General features: G+C 38.1%; 2 protein-coding genes across 9 annotated transcripts; one reads left to right on the forward strand and one right to left on the reverse strand.

The window, feature by feature from the left end:
* Window positions 1-4,977: 4,977 nt before the first annotated feature.
* On the reverse strand, window positions 4,978-6,322 carry LOC116201908 (B-box zinc finger protein 32). Its single transcript, XM_031533363.1, has one exon. The coding sequence runs from the start codon at window positions 6,115-6,117 to the stop codon at window positions 5,278-5,280; it is 840 nt and encodes a 279-aa protein (XP_031389223.1). The 5' UTR covers window positions 6,118-6,322; the 3' UTR covers window positions 4,978-5,277.
* A 4,572-nt stretch (window positions 6,323-10,894) lies between these two features.
* Window positions 10,895-14,580, forward strand: LOC116201084 (KH domain-containing protein HEN4). 8 transcript variants are annotated; one of them, XM_031532173.1, is made up of 8 exons: window positions 10,895-11,594; window positions 11,964-12,377; window positions 12,498-12,746; window positions 12,906-13,265; window positions 13,422-13,477; window positions 13,855-13,962; window positions 14,067-14,228; window positions 14,362-14,580. In XM_031532173.1, exons 1-8 carry the CDS (start codon window positions 10,941-10,943, stop codon window positions 14,363-14,365), a joined length of 2,007 nt encoding a protein of 668 aa, XP_031388033.1. In that variant the 5' UTR covers window positions 10,895-10,940; the 3' UTR covers window positions 14,366-14,580. The 8 variants fall into 8 exon arrangements, 5 of the variants coding, with proteins under 5 accessions (XP_031388033.1, XP_031388035.1, XP_031388037.1 ...); XR_004155799.1 differs by having other exon boundaries at window positions 10,896-11,594; window positions 12,906-12,963; window positions 13,055-13,265; window positions 13,855-13,966; window positions 14,067-14,555; XR_004155801.1 differs by having other exon boundaries at window positions 10,896-11,594; window positions 12,906-12,963; window positions 13,055-13,265; ... (1 more) ...; window positions 13,855-13,966; window positions 14,067-14,555.
* Window positions 14,581-14,915: the final 335 nt, after the last annotated feature.

Below are 14,915 nucleotides of genomic sequence, written 5' to 3' on the forward strand. Positions count from 1 at the left end.
TGAGATCATATCTATAAAATATTTTGCATGAATTATTTGCTTATGAGTTGTTCAATTAATATTATCTAGCGTGTATATGAAATTTATCGTATTATAGTTTATACAGTATAAGAATAATGTTTCTATTTTATTATTAATATAAACTATAAATCAATATTAATAATTGTCTTAATGTCTATATATATATATATATATATATTTGTAAAATTCGTGCAATGCACGGGTTCAATAGCCTAATATATACATAAAGTTGACACCGCCCTAATAAATAGGGGCAAAATAGTAAATATGTTACTTAATTTATATGTTAATATACTATATAGAAATAACACAATAACAATATATGAATATAAACAAAATATCCAAAGAAGAAAATATTTCAAATTTTCGATCAGTTATTGTTATTTCATTAATTGGTAAATAAATATACTCATAATTAAGAAAACAAAGAATCATTTATAATTATATAAACCTAAAGTCAATCTAAAAATTCTAAGAATAATAGCTAATTTTATAAAAAGGTCAATTAAGTAAAACTTTCATATAAGTGATTGGGTCAATTTATCTTAAAGTATTCAAATTTATAAAAATTAATATATGAAATATCGGTTATAATAAAGAACAAGCAAATAATTAAATTTAAAAATTTTAATAAACTCAAATTTCAAATAAATTTTCCTAGAAATTAAATTGATAATTGTAATGATATATATATTACATGAGTTCCTTATTTAAGAACTTTATATATATATATATATATATATATATATATTCTATTCTATCACAAATTTGAATGTGCCGATTTAAATTTTAAACAATATAAAAAATAAACTTTACATGTTGACATAAACTATGAATTTATACAAATTATTGTTTACATATTCAAATTTTTGTAATAAAATTTCTTTACAAAATTCGTGCAATACGAGTCCAATAAACTAGTATATATATATATATATATAAACAAACTTGACTACGATACAATAAATAGGGGTATAACTACAAATATATAAACTTAATTGACGTTAACTAAATATTTTATAGATAAATTACCAAATATTTTATAAATAATTAATAATTATTTATGGTATTCTAACTTTTCTCGATTAGTACAATTTTTTTATTATGGGTAAAGTCATGTAGCATATCAGTTCGTCAAACAAAGTCATGGGCAATTTATGTTTCTATATTTTGTTACGTTGCATATGATATTAAGAGTTGATCCCTTCAAAAATTCCTCTTCTTTTCTAGAGTTGCAGGTTCTATTATCAAATTTATAAAGAAACAAAATTTTGATATTTATTTCGATAGAATTATATTATGGATTGTAAGTTGGGATTTTCCTCTTCAAAATGCAATTAGATGGCATTTACTTTCATACGTCTACCCAACATCATCTTTGATTGATTTCTTAGAAGAGGCGCTTGAGTGTACATGAATGATCCGACCTTTCTAGGTGAATACAAATTCAATCTTCTATTGATTCAAACAAATAGCTAAGTAGCAAGTACATTTTAAATTTAGTGTGGGTGTGCAAGTTGCAAAGTAGTAAAATTTAGATATATGCTAATCTATTTAGATATCTATAAATATATATAAACTTGACTACAAACTAATAAATATGGTAGAATTCTAAAATAAGTGATATTTTATGATCAAATTATGAAATGTGTGAAATTAAATTAATGTAAATATTCATACAATTAATTCATATACACATAATTAAATTTATTTCAATATGTGCACAATCAACCATGAATATTTTAATTCTACAAATATCTACTCAATTAATTAATATAAGCATATTTTAAATAGATAATTTTCAGCGTGATGAATAAATTCTTTTAAACAACAAATTACTACTAAATTCATATAATCTTTATGTATGTATAAAACTTGACTACAAACTAATAAATTGGGGTAGAATCATAAAATAAGTAATATCTTATGGCTAAATTATGAAATGTGTGAAATTAAATTAATGTAAATATTTATACAACTAATTGATATAAACATAATTACATTTATTAATATTTTAATTCTACGCAATAAGTAGAATTATAATATCTACTCAAATAATTAATATAAGCATATTTTAAATGGATAATTTTCAATATGATAAATAAATTATTTTAAACAACAAATTAGTACTAAATAGATATAAATATAAGTATATATATTTCAATATATACAAAAATAATTATAAATTATGATAATCTTAAAGGATAAATAGAAGTATATATTTATATAACATATGATTGTCTCATATGTAAATAATTCATGGATAATTTTTATAATATTTCGTTTAAAAACTTATAAAGTCCATTATGTGATATAAACATACATACATATATATATATATATATTAAAGAATCTCCATTAGAAAGTTGTTGTTCTAATTTACTAAAATAACTAATATGAATACTAGGATTGACGTGGACATACATAAATTTCTATAAAATGAGAAATAATTCATAAAATCTAATGAGATTAATGTTTTCTCCAGAATTTATATACCTTTAAAAACATATTCTATTAACTTTCAATTCTAGCGATTAATTTGAAAATATTTGTCAAGCCAATAATTACTATTAAAATATGTGAAACAAACATTAAAAAAAAAAACTCGTGCAAGGCGCGAGCAAAAAATTAGTAATATGATATAGTTCACATGCAGGATGATGATAATAAGTAGTATATTACGAAGAGTTCTGCTACAAATACAAAGATGATAAAATGTATGAAAAATTATAATGATTTTGAACATCGTAATTAAGTTACGAATTTATAAGATAAACTCGCAGCAAAATGCAGATCGTTTTCCTTTTAAAAAAGATAAAAGTTGAGGATGAATTGACCTATACTAAAGTTGAGGATCGGAATAGAAAATTGCTTACAGATCGTGAGGACTTTTTTGCCGAAATGTTAAGTAGGTTTATTAGAAATCAACAAAAAAAAAAATGGATACAGGGGAAACGCCCAATCGAATGTTACAAAATCAAAATAAACAATTTATCTGCGAGGCAAATAACAAAAAAAAATTTAGTGAAAAATCACTTCGAAGAAAACAAATACAACTGCTACTAGTCATCTTGAATTCGTAATTTCGATTGCGACCTGTTAAGCTACATTTCATCATGGACCGCAGTCGATGCCGGGAAGGGGATGGTCGTCCTAAATCTAGGATGAAATTTCACTTCTCTGCAGAAATTGCATGACAAAGTAGTAGTCAAGATGTATTTCTGCAGAAATACAGAGAGAGGACTTTGTACTTGTTCCTTTAGCTTGTTTATATTTAGCTTTCTTTTTTAAAAAAATATATTTCTATTTCTACTTTATTCTAAAGAAGACTTGTGCGACTAAAATTCCTAGTGCAGGAGGAGTTGATCGATGACGCATGTTCAATTTTAAGCTGGACCTGATCGAACAACTCTCTTCTTTATTAATATGGAGGTTTCTGCTTGGATTGGCTTAATTTAAATATCAAATCAGAATATTATGAATAATCCGAAACAATTAAAAAGGAGTTCCATATAAACCGCACAATACCCATACGTCTTGTACGATAATGAAGTAGGAACAACCGATGTCGTGACCGAAAGCCGGGATCATCGAGGTATGAGATCCCCCGGCCCTACCAACCACAAGTTTCATAAACATCCTATCCCCATCAAGCATTAGCTGATAATAAAGGACAGAATAAATCTTACCATCAGCCTCTCGATTTAAATTGGTAAAAAAGAAAAGGCCACGGTAGCAAAGGCTCCTGAAATTCATGGTCCTGATTACTCCTAGCTTCAGTTCAAATAAATAATATCTCAACCATTCAATTCGATTCTCTTCGAGGCCACCTCAAACTATCTACAGACATTTTTCTTTTTGATAGGTGTAAACTATCTATAGACATCGACAGCCACAACTTCCATTACCGTAGCTTACTAAAAATTTGAATGACCACCACAGATCTACCGTGAAAGGGAGTCAATTTTAAAATTATTTTATTACCTAATTTTGTCGTCCATCACTTGCATATTGATAAGTCAATACATACGTTTGTTATAAATTTATTGATACTTTTCTCATGCTACCAATTGCAGCGCAATTAATAAAGTAAGTTATGCATTAGTCTCAAGTTTAGACTTTTTTTTTTTTTCATTATCTAGTATTTGAAAGTCTAGATGGTTACCGACTAATTTAAGTTTGAGTCGGGTCGACTTATTATTGATAAAACTCTCCTAACCGTGAATTTTATTAATGAAAAACACAGCTGAATCATTTGAATCATTTGTCCATCTCCTTCCTTCCATATATGTCTTGTTTATGTACTGACTCCACGGGTTCATTTAACATAACAATGAGTCATAACAACACATTTCATATTTTTAATTCAAATATTTAATACTTATAACACCCGTAATTAATAGAAGTGATTTTTATTTCTATTTTCCGTTTAAATACATAATACTTCGGTTTCAACTGTTTAATATTTTATACCGTTTACACAAATACTAAAAGAATTAAACATTTGAATTAAATACTAAATACTTAAACTGAAATGCTAAACATATCCCCTTCATACCATGTCGTGAGAATTTCCTCTTAATTACCACCACGATCTCCTACGCGCTCCTGCTTTTTTTTGGTCAGATTATTATTATTTTTTTGGGTACGCGAATTGGGTAAAGATTATTACTCCAAAAATACGTCTGGGGCTAATATAAAATGAAGGACTCGGACTCACCACATGGATTATATTTCTAAAATATATCACCGTCCTCCTAATCTAATTTCACTATCACATCTCTTGATATTTTCATTTTATTTATTATATTCAATGGTTCAGTGTTAGCCAAAAAATAAATCCATTAATCTGTCAGTATCACGTTAAGATATTTGGGGAAAAAAAAGTAATCAAACACAACATAATCTTCATAGACAATTTCAATAGAAAAAGAAACAGATCATACCCGTATAGCATGGATAAATCGAAAAAGTGATTTGTTTCTTTACCATTTCGTATAGGTTCGACACGAGAAATGTACACATACAATGTTACCGCAAATACATTCCTCGTACTAATTAATACATTAAAACCCGATAAAACAACAATCGTATCCCCTTTACAACCAACACAATCAAAATGTTATTTCAAGCATGCTTGCAACAGTCAAAAATTTCTTATCATCTCCATGGAACCAACCTAAAATGTTGACGTACAACAAATCTCATTTGATTAATGCGTCCACCACAAGTATTTGGCAAGGCGCGATCAGTTCATCACACGGAGCACTCCGCGCAGCCTTCTTCGGGGTCGTCACCGCCCAGTTTCCGCCTGGCCCGGCACGCACGCGCGAGCTTGGCCGCAGCGGCCACTATCAGCTTGGCCGGAACCCCGGAGACTTCCTCCAGCCTCCTGATCAGCACCTGCCACGTGGCATCCTTCCTGGCCCTGGACATCCTCAGCCCGAGCCAAAACGCTGCCGCCAGCAGGACCCTCAGCGGCAGGGCCGTCATTTCACCCCCGCATAAGCCAAGGGCTCGGGAGGCCCGGTCCACGACCGAGCCGTCGCTCAGACCTAGCCTCTGCCGCCAAATCCCCAAAATGCCCTCCGCCCTGGCGTCTATCCGTGCCACGGCCAGCGACGATTTCCTCCCGATCCTCGCCGCGGGGGAGCTAACCTCACCGGAGGGCAACCTCGCCGAGTCGTCCTTCCCGGACGTCTCCGTCAGCGAGCTCGAGAAGGAGACTCTCTCCAACTCGCGCCTACGGTTACAGCCCGGCCGACGGATCTTCGCAGGAGCAGCCGCGGCGGCGGATCCGGTCCACGAGACACAGTCCGACTCCGACGAGAGACAGTCGGAGTCATCCGCCGGAGGGAGTGGGCGCTCGCCGGAGCAGGACTTGCAGACGATTGTCCGATGAGCGACGCCGGAGCCGGAGAATCGGGTTTCGGCGAGGGACCCGCAGGAGGAGCAGACAGAGTGGCGGATGTGGCGGGCGACGAGGAAGTTGGCGCCGTGGACGTCGGCGTCGCAGCGGAAGCAGAGGAAGGCGGAGTCCGAGGAGCAGTAGAGCGAGGCGTCGGCTCCGCAGAGCTCGCAGACTCTGCCTTTCATGGCGATGAAGAAGAAGTATTACCAGGAAGAAGAACAGAGAACCAATCAAGCAAAGCTGCTTAGAGAGAGAGAGAGAGAGAGAGAGGGAGGAGGCGTGAGAGGCAGGCCAAGAGATTTCAAGGAATGAGAGGGAGCGGATGGTTTTAGAGAAAGAGATTTAGAGAGAGAAAGTGTGGGGTTGTAGAGAGAGAGAGAGAGGAATGAGGCGGTGGGTGGCGAGTGTGATAAGTGTGAGGTCCAAAATTGATATATGGAAACGAGGGACGGTGGAAGGAAAGGTCAATTTAAATTCTCATATAATTTTTTTTTAAAATTATTTCAATCAAATTAAATTAGTTTAAGTGACTCTGCCATTATTCTAATTAAATAAATTCTTATATTCGAATATCGTGGATATAAAAAATATATATATATTAAGAAAGTTTTATCCTATGGTGAATCGAATCGATTAGACTCGAATTGAATTAGTTGGGGCTCGTTAAACTTTTAAATATCAGAATTCACACTAAGAAAATGAAAATTTTATTTATATGGCTGAAAATCAGTTTTGTGGTAAATGTCTGCTCCATCGACAGACAAAGAAAAATAGAAAAAAACAAAATAACAAAACATTAAAAAAAGTATGTGGTAATTAAAATATAATATAGCGTAATAGAGCAATTCTCGTCTAGTGATTAAAACGTCTCATATCCGACATTTAGTGGAACTATCCGTATCTCTTTATTAAATATTTCAAATTTTTATTTTAATGTATTAAACTTATCAACTCCTCTTGTTAAAAAAAAATGTGATAGTGAAAGGGAAAGCAAGGGGACAGAGAGAAGGAAAAAAAAAACTTTTAATTATTTATTTTATTATTTGAGAAAAAGGAGGGATGGATTTGTTTATTGCCACGCCACTTCCGCTGTCTACGTAAACCTCGTTATTCTCGAACAGCAAACTGCTGTCTCTCGGGGGGGTTTGTTTTTTTTTTTTCTATCGGGTCCCCCATTTGTTTCGTTATTGCCATCGAATCCTTCATCATCAGTCATTTGATCCGCCGTCTGAGGTTCCGCATTCAGCCACGAAGCTTCATCTCCCTTCGGTGGTGACAATAAGCCGGGAGGGGATGGCCGTCAAAGACCAACGTGCAATATTTTGTGTGGATAATAGGAGAGAAGCGGAAAATGGATATTTTCTCCGAGCCGGATGCGGAGGTCGGGGGTGGGGCCAATTTAAAGAATTCCAAATTAGGATTCGAGTGAACAGAACCAACGTTGTTAAAGTCAGTGAAGTTTGGCAGTCTCTTGGAAATGCCGAGAAAGCATTAATTCCGTTCGTAATTTTCGGGTCAACTTGGAATACTTGATATGATATAGATAGATAGCATCACAATCGGCAAAGAAACTTGTCTCTCGAACGTTCTTGATTGCAACAACATTGGGTAGTCGGGACCATTGACGGTCAGCCACCAGCATTATAAGGTCCGTATGATCTAGCGCGGCTGCTCGTGACAGTGTATAATCTCAGTGGCTGCACTCCCTAAGGATACGATCCATGCTCGAATCGCCGAGGGCATATCCACTCACAAATCACGCCTCGATATCAAGTCTCCTTGGGTGCTTGCTTGCTTGCTTTTGACATCATTTATTAAAATAGGAAGCGGGCGGTAGCATACAACGATCCAAGGCACAGTTACGGCCTTCTAACAGACTTAGATCTACGAGGATGGATCCGGGGAATGCATGAGGTGCGATAGTTAGACTCGTGAAAAATTATGTGTATATTTTTTAATATGTGGTGCCAGATTGTTCTATATTCGTATCCCTTTGACTAAATATCAAGATTCGTTCCTGACCTCGATGACGGGTGTTTGTTTACGCTAGGGGACGAGTCACCACCAATTCAATTCAATACAGTAGGGCATCTTCATGAGGGGAGGTGCCATCATGGGAGGGCAAGGGAAAAGAATGGGTGGAGATGATTAAAGTTAAGGGGGAAGGGGAAGCTATGGAAAAGTTGATGATGGATGGACATCGGGAGGGACAAAGGACGTGGACAGTCTTCGAGCAAAGAATAAGCAATGGTGCCAGGTGGTATGGTTAGGCTTTGCCGGAAAAATATCTTGCACAGTATCTGACAGTGGGGGGCCCACATGATACAACCACCACCACAAAACTTCATTTGAAAATTCCCCACCACGCTTCATAAAGAACTCCATCCCACGACCCGACACGTGTCCGTCTCTTGTGTCTTTGAGGCCTTGACCTCAGCCAACAGGACGGTTGCTCGCTTCGAACCACCACCACCTTGTCCTCTTCCGTAATAATTAATTTAATCATTATTTTTTTTTATTTTTTAAAAAATTTGTACTTATACTTTTTTTTTCATTTATTATTAAAATTAAATTTTCAATATTAAATTTTCATACTATTCATACGTTTTTTTTTTGTAATTTTAATAATTTTTTTCAATTCAATAATATAATTATTACTTTTTTATCTTTTTTTTCAAATTAAATTAAATTAAATTTAATCTCGTTACTAAACGTTGTGTGAATATGTTTCTCTCCCTTATTTTACTTCACTTTTGTCGGTTAAGAAAACAAAGGAGATAAATATTCACCGTGCTCGATAAAAATTCAGAATTTATCTCTTTAATGGTTACCTCTCCACATTCGCCTAACTTCCTTCCCCAAAAGTTTCCCATCATAAATGCGGGACCAAGAATGGAAAAGTTATTAGGTGAATTTACCTTCTCATCTCGCACGTATGATATACAGGATCTAAGTTGGCGATGGTTCGGTACCCAACATTTGTAAATATGTATTCCATCACTTTGACACAAATTTATCATTCAAAAACATAAATTGATAAGATATTTTTGAATACATGGAAAACCGTTGATTAATTCAAATATAACGTAACAGTCTAAGTTTATTATTATTATTATTATTTTCAAATAGAGAGGGTCAGCAATATTGTATAGAGATTCTGCTGAATTACTGATTCTAATACATGTCCATGTGGATGATCTTTCTCCTGCTAATTGACGGACTCTTCGTTCTTCTACCATTGAAAGAATAAGATAAATTTGAAGAAGACAAACATGACTTTGTTACTTGAACTGTTATTCTTCTTCTCGTACACTTGCGCATGTGACCATCAAAGACCTTACTTCCATATGGTTGTCCTCCTCCGTTCTTACTCACACAATGTGGCGATCCATATAATTTTGCCACATGGTCTAATCTTGCTCACAAGTGTGGCGATTCAAATACCTTTATCACATGGAATAATCTCAAAGGACCATGCAATCGAGCCCCACAGTATGAATTCATAATGAACAATGCCTGCAAAAGATTCAGCTCTATAATGAAGCCTAGCCACCACTGGAACCTAATGAAACATCAGGGCATTGATTAGAAGCTCGGAGCTTCAAACTGAAACTCCCATACTTCGATCCGAAGCTCTATCGCCTATTAAACCTATTGGTTATTCCTGTGACATATTGAAGCGTGATGTCTCGATGGATGTATTTTTGGAATTAGATTTGATACAGTAGTATTGCCAACATAAAAATTATTCGCAGAACCAATACACGTGGCATCGTATGATCAACATACGTGTTTGGGGCATCTCCGTAAATATATAAAGTTGGAGGAATTTTTAGGCCGTTTGGATTCATAGTTAAAGTTACTTTGATTTTGACTTTAATTTTGATTGTGGAAAATGACAAATGAGATGTGATTATAAATTTGACTTGAGAAACGTGTGTTTTTGTTTTGTAATGTGTTGAGTTAAAGTTAAAGTTAAAATTTTTGAATTGAGAAATGTGTATTTTTGTTGTGTAGTGTGTTGAGTTAAAGTTAAAGTTAAAGTTAAAATTAACGAACTCTGAATCCAAACGGGGCATTAAATTCTGATCCGGAGCGAAGATGGAATCTAAGACACATGGCGTGCATGGCTCAGACTCTGAGCCGGGCAGATTCTGGAAGCGAGCTTTGGGTGACACCGTTTTAGAGTAGGGAGCAAAGAGAGGATAAAGCTTATTCAGAAGATTCCTCCAATTGAACTCGATAATTATCACGTGGAGATAAGCACTGGCAGTTGAAGGAAGCTAGTAACTGTCTCAACCCACGTTCTCAAGGCTGAGGAATTTAGTAATTGGCAAACGATAGATGAAATCTATAAATACTAGAAGATCTCGCTAAAAAAAGGACACTTGGTCAACTCAAAAAATCGTATCTTTACAGTTTTTCATACCTTAGCTTTTAAGCTATTTATCTATAGGAGTAGGTGTAATTTAGATATTCCGAGCTTATAACGGCATGGTCGATCCCTCAACTATTCATGTTCAAAGTCAGTGACAGCTGGACACGTCCTCAACAACACGATCACGACTCCATCAAACTGTAGTTAGAAGATTTCGCACTCATCCCGTGGCTATTTGCCATGAGAGAAGTCCTCTAGTTTTCCTGAAAATAAAAAATTGAAAACCGCCTTTCTTCCTTCATAAAAATCCAGAAACAAGTGGCATCGATGTTGACTTGAATTAAGAGATCCTAAATTCAATTCTCATGAGTGAGACTCCTTGTACTGCTTTATTTCCCCTTCTTCGATCTCCTTTGTTGTCATTGGTCCTCGTTCGTAACCCAAAGAAAAGTTGATAATATCATCATCTTACAAAAAGCGGGCTCGACCCAATTTAGCCCACCAAGTGGGCCCAAGTAGAAGCCCACTTCGGCCCAACTGCAGGAGAAGTCGCACTGGTAGCAAGTCGAACTCCTTACTCCCGCATCCCAATTTGCAGTCTGCGCTTGCTCAGGCTCACTGCCACTGCACATGGAGGCTTCCCCCGCCCCCGCCGGCCCACCACCGCCCAACCCATCGCCACCGCCGCCGCCACAACCACCACCACCGGCAGGACCTGTCCCTTCTACTTCCTTCGCTCCGGCATCCGCCTCCAGCACCACTAAGCCCACTGAAGCCTCGTTTAGAATTCTCTGCCCGGCAACTAAGACCGCCAAGGTCCCGCGCGACATCCCTGGTGCCAAAATCCGCGTCCTCGACGAACCTGCCTCTGGTTCCTCCTGCGAGGAGCGTGTAATCCTCGTTTACTCGCACTCAGCACCCATTGAAGCTAAGGAAGATACCAACGTCGACTTGAATTCAAGTTCGAGTCCGAGCTCGAGTGCGAGCACTGGAGTCCAATGGGGGTTGTCCTCCGCTCAGCAGGCTTTGGTGCGGGTGTTCGAGAGCGTCGTAGCAGTGGCTGAGGACACGGAGAAAGGAACTTCTCTTGGCAGTGATGAACGTGGAAATGCCGACCGGACAGTGGTCTGTCGGCTGCTGGCCGGGAGCAGTCAGGTGGGTTCTGCCGCTGGTAGGGAAGGAAGGTTACTGGAGAAGATTAGGCAGGAGAACCCAGTCTCCATTGGATTGGTCCCCAGGGATCAGCTTCCCCCCTGTGCTTCTCTTGCTGACGAGTTGATTGAGGTATATCTAGCCAATCCTTCTCCTTCGCTTGTGATGAATTTTGCCATTTCTTCTGTGCCCTAGGGTGTTGAACATCAAGCTTAGTAGCTCGGCTTATGCTTCACGTATGATATGTAAGCGAAAGTGTACAGATAGCATCAGTCATCATCTCTTGTGGCCGGAGCATAATTTTTAGACCTTTAGGTAACCCGTCTAAGATGGTGAACAATGTAAAAGCTCGTATTATCGGGATACTAAGGTTCTGACTTAGTGGCAGTTCACTCATGATCTTTTCATAGATTGTTCGTTTTTGAGGTTGAGTCCCTGAGTTTTCTCGACAGCAGGAACTGTCTGGTTAAAGCTTTTTATCATGGTTGAATCAATATGCAGATCAGTGGAAACATCTCAGCTGTGAAGCAGGCACTACTGTCTGCCTCAACTTATCTTCATGAGAACCCTGGGACAGATCCTGTCCATTCCAGCACTTCTACGTTTTTTGGGGGAATGCATAGTTCAGCGGATACGATGCCACCACAGGACCATTCTTTTCCTCATCGGGGTCATTCATCAGGGCGGTATCATGCTGATTATCACAAGAGGAATTATTCTCATGGTCCAGGGAAAATGGCTGGAGAAGAGGAGGTCCTATTCAAGTTGCTTTGTCAGCAATCTAAAGTCGGTAGTTTGATAGGAAAAGGTGGTTCAGTTGTACGAGCAATAGAAAATGACACTGGCGCTTATATCAAAATCGGCGATAATTATCCGGACTCTGATGAGCGGATTGTTACGATATCTGCACGAGAGGCACGTCAGTTACATCGCATTGTCTCGAGCATTTCATCTCTCTTTGTTGTTGGCTCATAAATATGATTGTATAGATTGATTCGCTCATTCTGTTTTCCTCCTTGTCTGTGTGAGCTTCAGAACCCAGAGCATAAAGGATCTCCTGCACAGGAGGCTGTTATGCGAGTGCATCATAGGATTGCCGAGATTGGCTTTGAACCTGGCAATCCTGTTGTTGCTAGGCTTCTTGTACCTTCGCCCCAGATTCGTTATTTGCTAGGCAAGGGAGGTTCTATAATAAATGAAATGAGGAGAGGTACAGGTGCTAATATTCGGATTTCTCCAAAAGACCAGTCTCCAAGATATGCCAACATTGATGAAGTTGTTCAGGTAACTTGCAATGCTCGGATTTTATCATTCTGAAACTTACTGCTACATGGGTCTGCATAAACTCCAAAATACTCCTGTATTTTGCATCCATTACATTATGCTCTGGTCTAGTTCATGAGGCTAACTGGGATAGCTGGCGCTGACTTGGCGATTCTGCAGGTTATGGGGAATGTACAGGTAGTAGAGGATGCTTTGTTTCATATTACCAGCAGAATTCGTGAGTACATGTTACCGAAACCTCCCCACTCAGGTTTTGCTGGCCCACCGTACAAGCCTCCTTTCTCTGACATGCCACCTCCCCATTTTAGGCCGAGGCATAACCCTCACTCGCCTGGTCCTTATCCTCCACCACCGCCAGGTTCAATCCCTCACGGAGTTGATGGTCCTATTCCTCCACGACCTCTTGATCATCAACCTCCATTTCCTCGTCCTCCTGGTGGAAATTTTGGGAGTGACGGCCCAGGTTATGGACCTCCTCCATTTGATAGACCGCCTTCACCAAGAATGTGGGGCCCACAGGTAAGCTATCGCTGAAAGTTGTTCTGCATTAGCTTTGCAAGCTAGTTCATGATAAAATTGTTTCTAGGATCCTTATTCTTTTCTATTTGATTTATTTTATTTAACTTATTTGTTTAATATTTTTTGTGTTACTATGCTCTTACATGGGTGTGATAGCAGCAGCCTTTTGGTGGTGGTAATCCTATGGGTCCAAGAAGTGGACCTCACGGAAGGTAATGACTCTCTCCTGCTTGACCAATGATGTGTTAAGAGGGAAGGAAACTGATAGTGAAGGTCCCTTTGAAACCCCATGGACACAATCAACCATGATAACTTGGACGCTCTTCATGTTGGGTTATTGAATTACTGAATCATCATCTTACCATTGCGTGAACTTTTCTGGCAATCGGTCTTATCCTTTTGTTTAACATTGCTAGCTTAAATTCATTTAACTAGCTTGAACAATCTTTAGCAACATTTTCTGCAGATGGAGATTTGAAAATGAGTAAGAAGAGGACTCTATTGATTTAGAAACATTCTTTAGGCTCTTTCTTTCTTGTCTATTTCGACAAGGCTAATTGAACACTGTCTGGAATGTGTGTTTGGGCAGTGGGAATCAAGGCCCAATAATGCAAGGGGCATCTGTTGAGGTTGTGATCCCTCAAACTCTGCTAGGCCACGTACACGGAGAAAACGATTGCAACCTGATTGACATCAGGCAGGTAAAGCAGATTCTTTTCTCTTCTATTTCCTAATCCAATGAATCAAACTTCAGCCCGATTCCTGAGCTTTTTTTTGTCGGACACGGGCAAAAATCTTCAGATATCTGGTGCAAAGGTGGATGTTTACGGCCCGAAGCCCGGGGCTACCGAAGGCGTCGTGGTGGTGGGCGGAACTCCAGACCAAGTCCGTGCTGCCCAGAGCCTCATTCATGCATTTATCCTATGCGGGCAGGCATTTTAACTCCGACTATGTTCCTCCGAGGTAAAGTTTCTGCAGTAGGGCAAGGCTTGTAACTGCACTGTAAATTGCTCCACTGTAAATAGTACCTTTTCTTATCTTGTTTAATGTTCTTCTGAGTGCTAATGATCAGAGACAAATATGAATTGGTTGACAGCTGAAAGTGACAAGAACTTCTCGTGGAACCGATGAAGCAAATTTCTGGCCATGAATTTATTAGTTTATTAAAGAGGTTGACTTGTCACGGGTTTGATATTTTCTTATTTTGAAAGTCAAGAAGGGACCCAGTTGTTGAGTCCGTCGACCATATGTGAACAACTGAACGCAACCAATAAATGATGTGACCTGTAAGGCAAGCAATCTCTCGTTAGGGCCACGGCTAAGAGCTTGGGTTGGGTTGGTTTTGGCTAGTTTTTACTCGCCTCTGTTGGCTATCGGGACACCATAACGAAAGGACTTACCATATGTGGCTGCACCGGGAAGCTATATCTAGCATCTTGGAGTGACTCGTCGTCTTTCATTAGAGCTTTGAGGTGTTGAGACGAGGATGGAGCTAATCTGGTCCCTGGGGTAGAGACCATATTGATTTCATAGTTAGCCGGCCAGTGGCGATGCAGGGACATTTTGGTGACTTTTTGTTGAATGGCTCCGACGGGGTCGAGGAAAATTTCCGCCTGGGAACAGCATAAATTCACCATCGATCACGAGGTT

This window comes from Punica granatum, chromosome 3, assembly GCF_007655135.1.
Source record: "Punica granatum isolate Tunisia-2019 chromosome 3, ASM765513v2, whole genome shotgun sequence".
NCBI lineage: Eukaryota > Viridiplantae > Streptophyta > Magnoliopsida > Myrtales > Lythraceae > Punica > Punica granatum.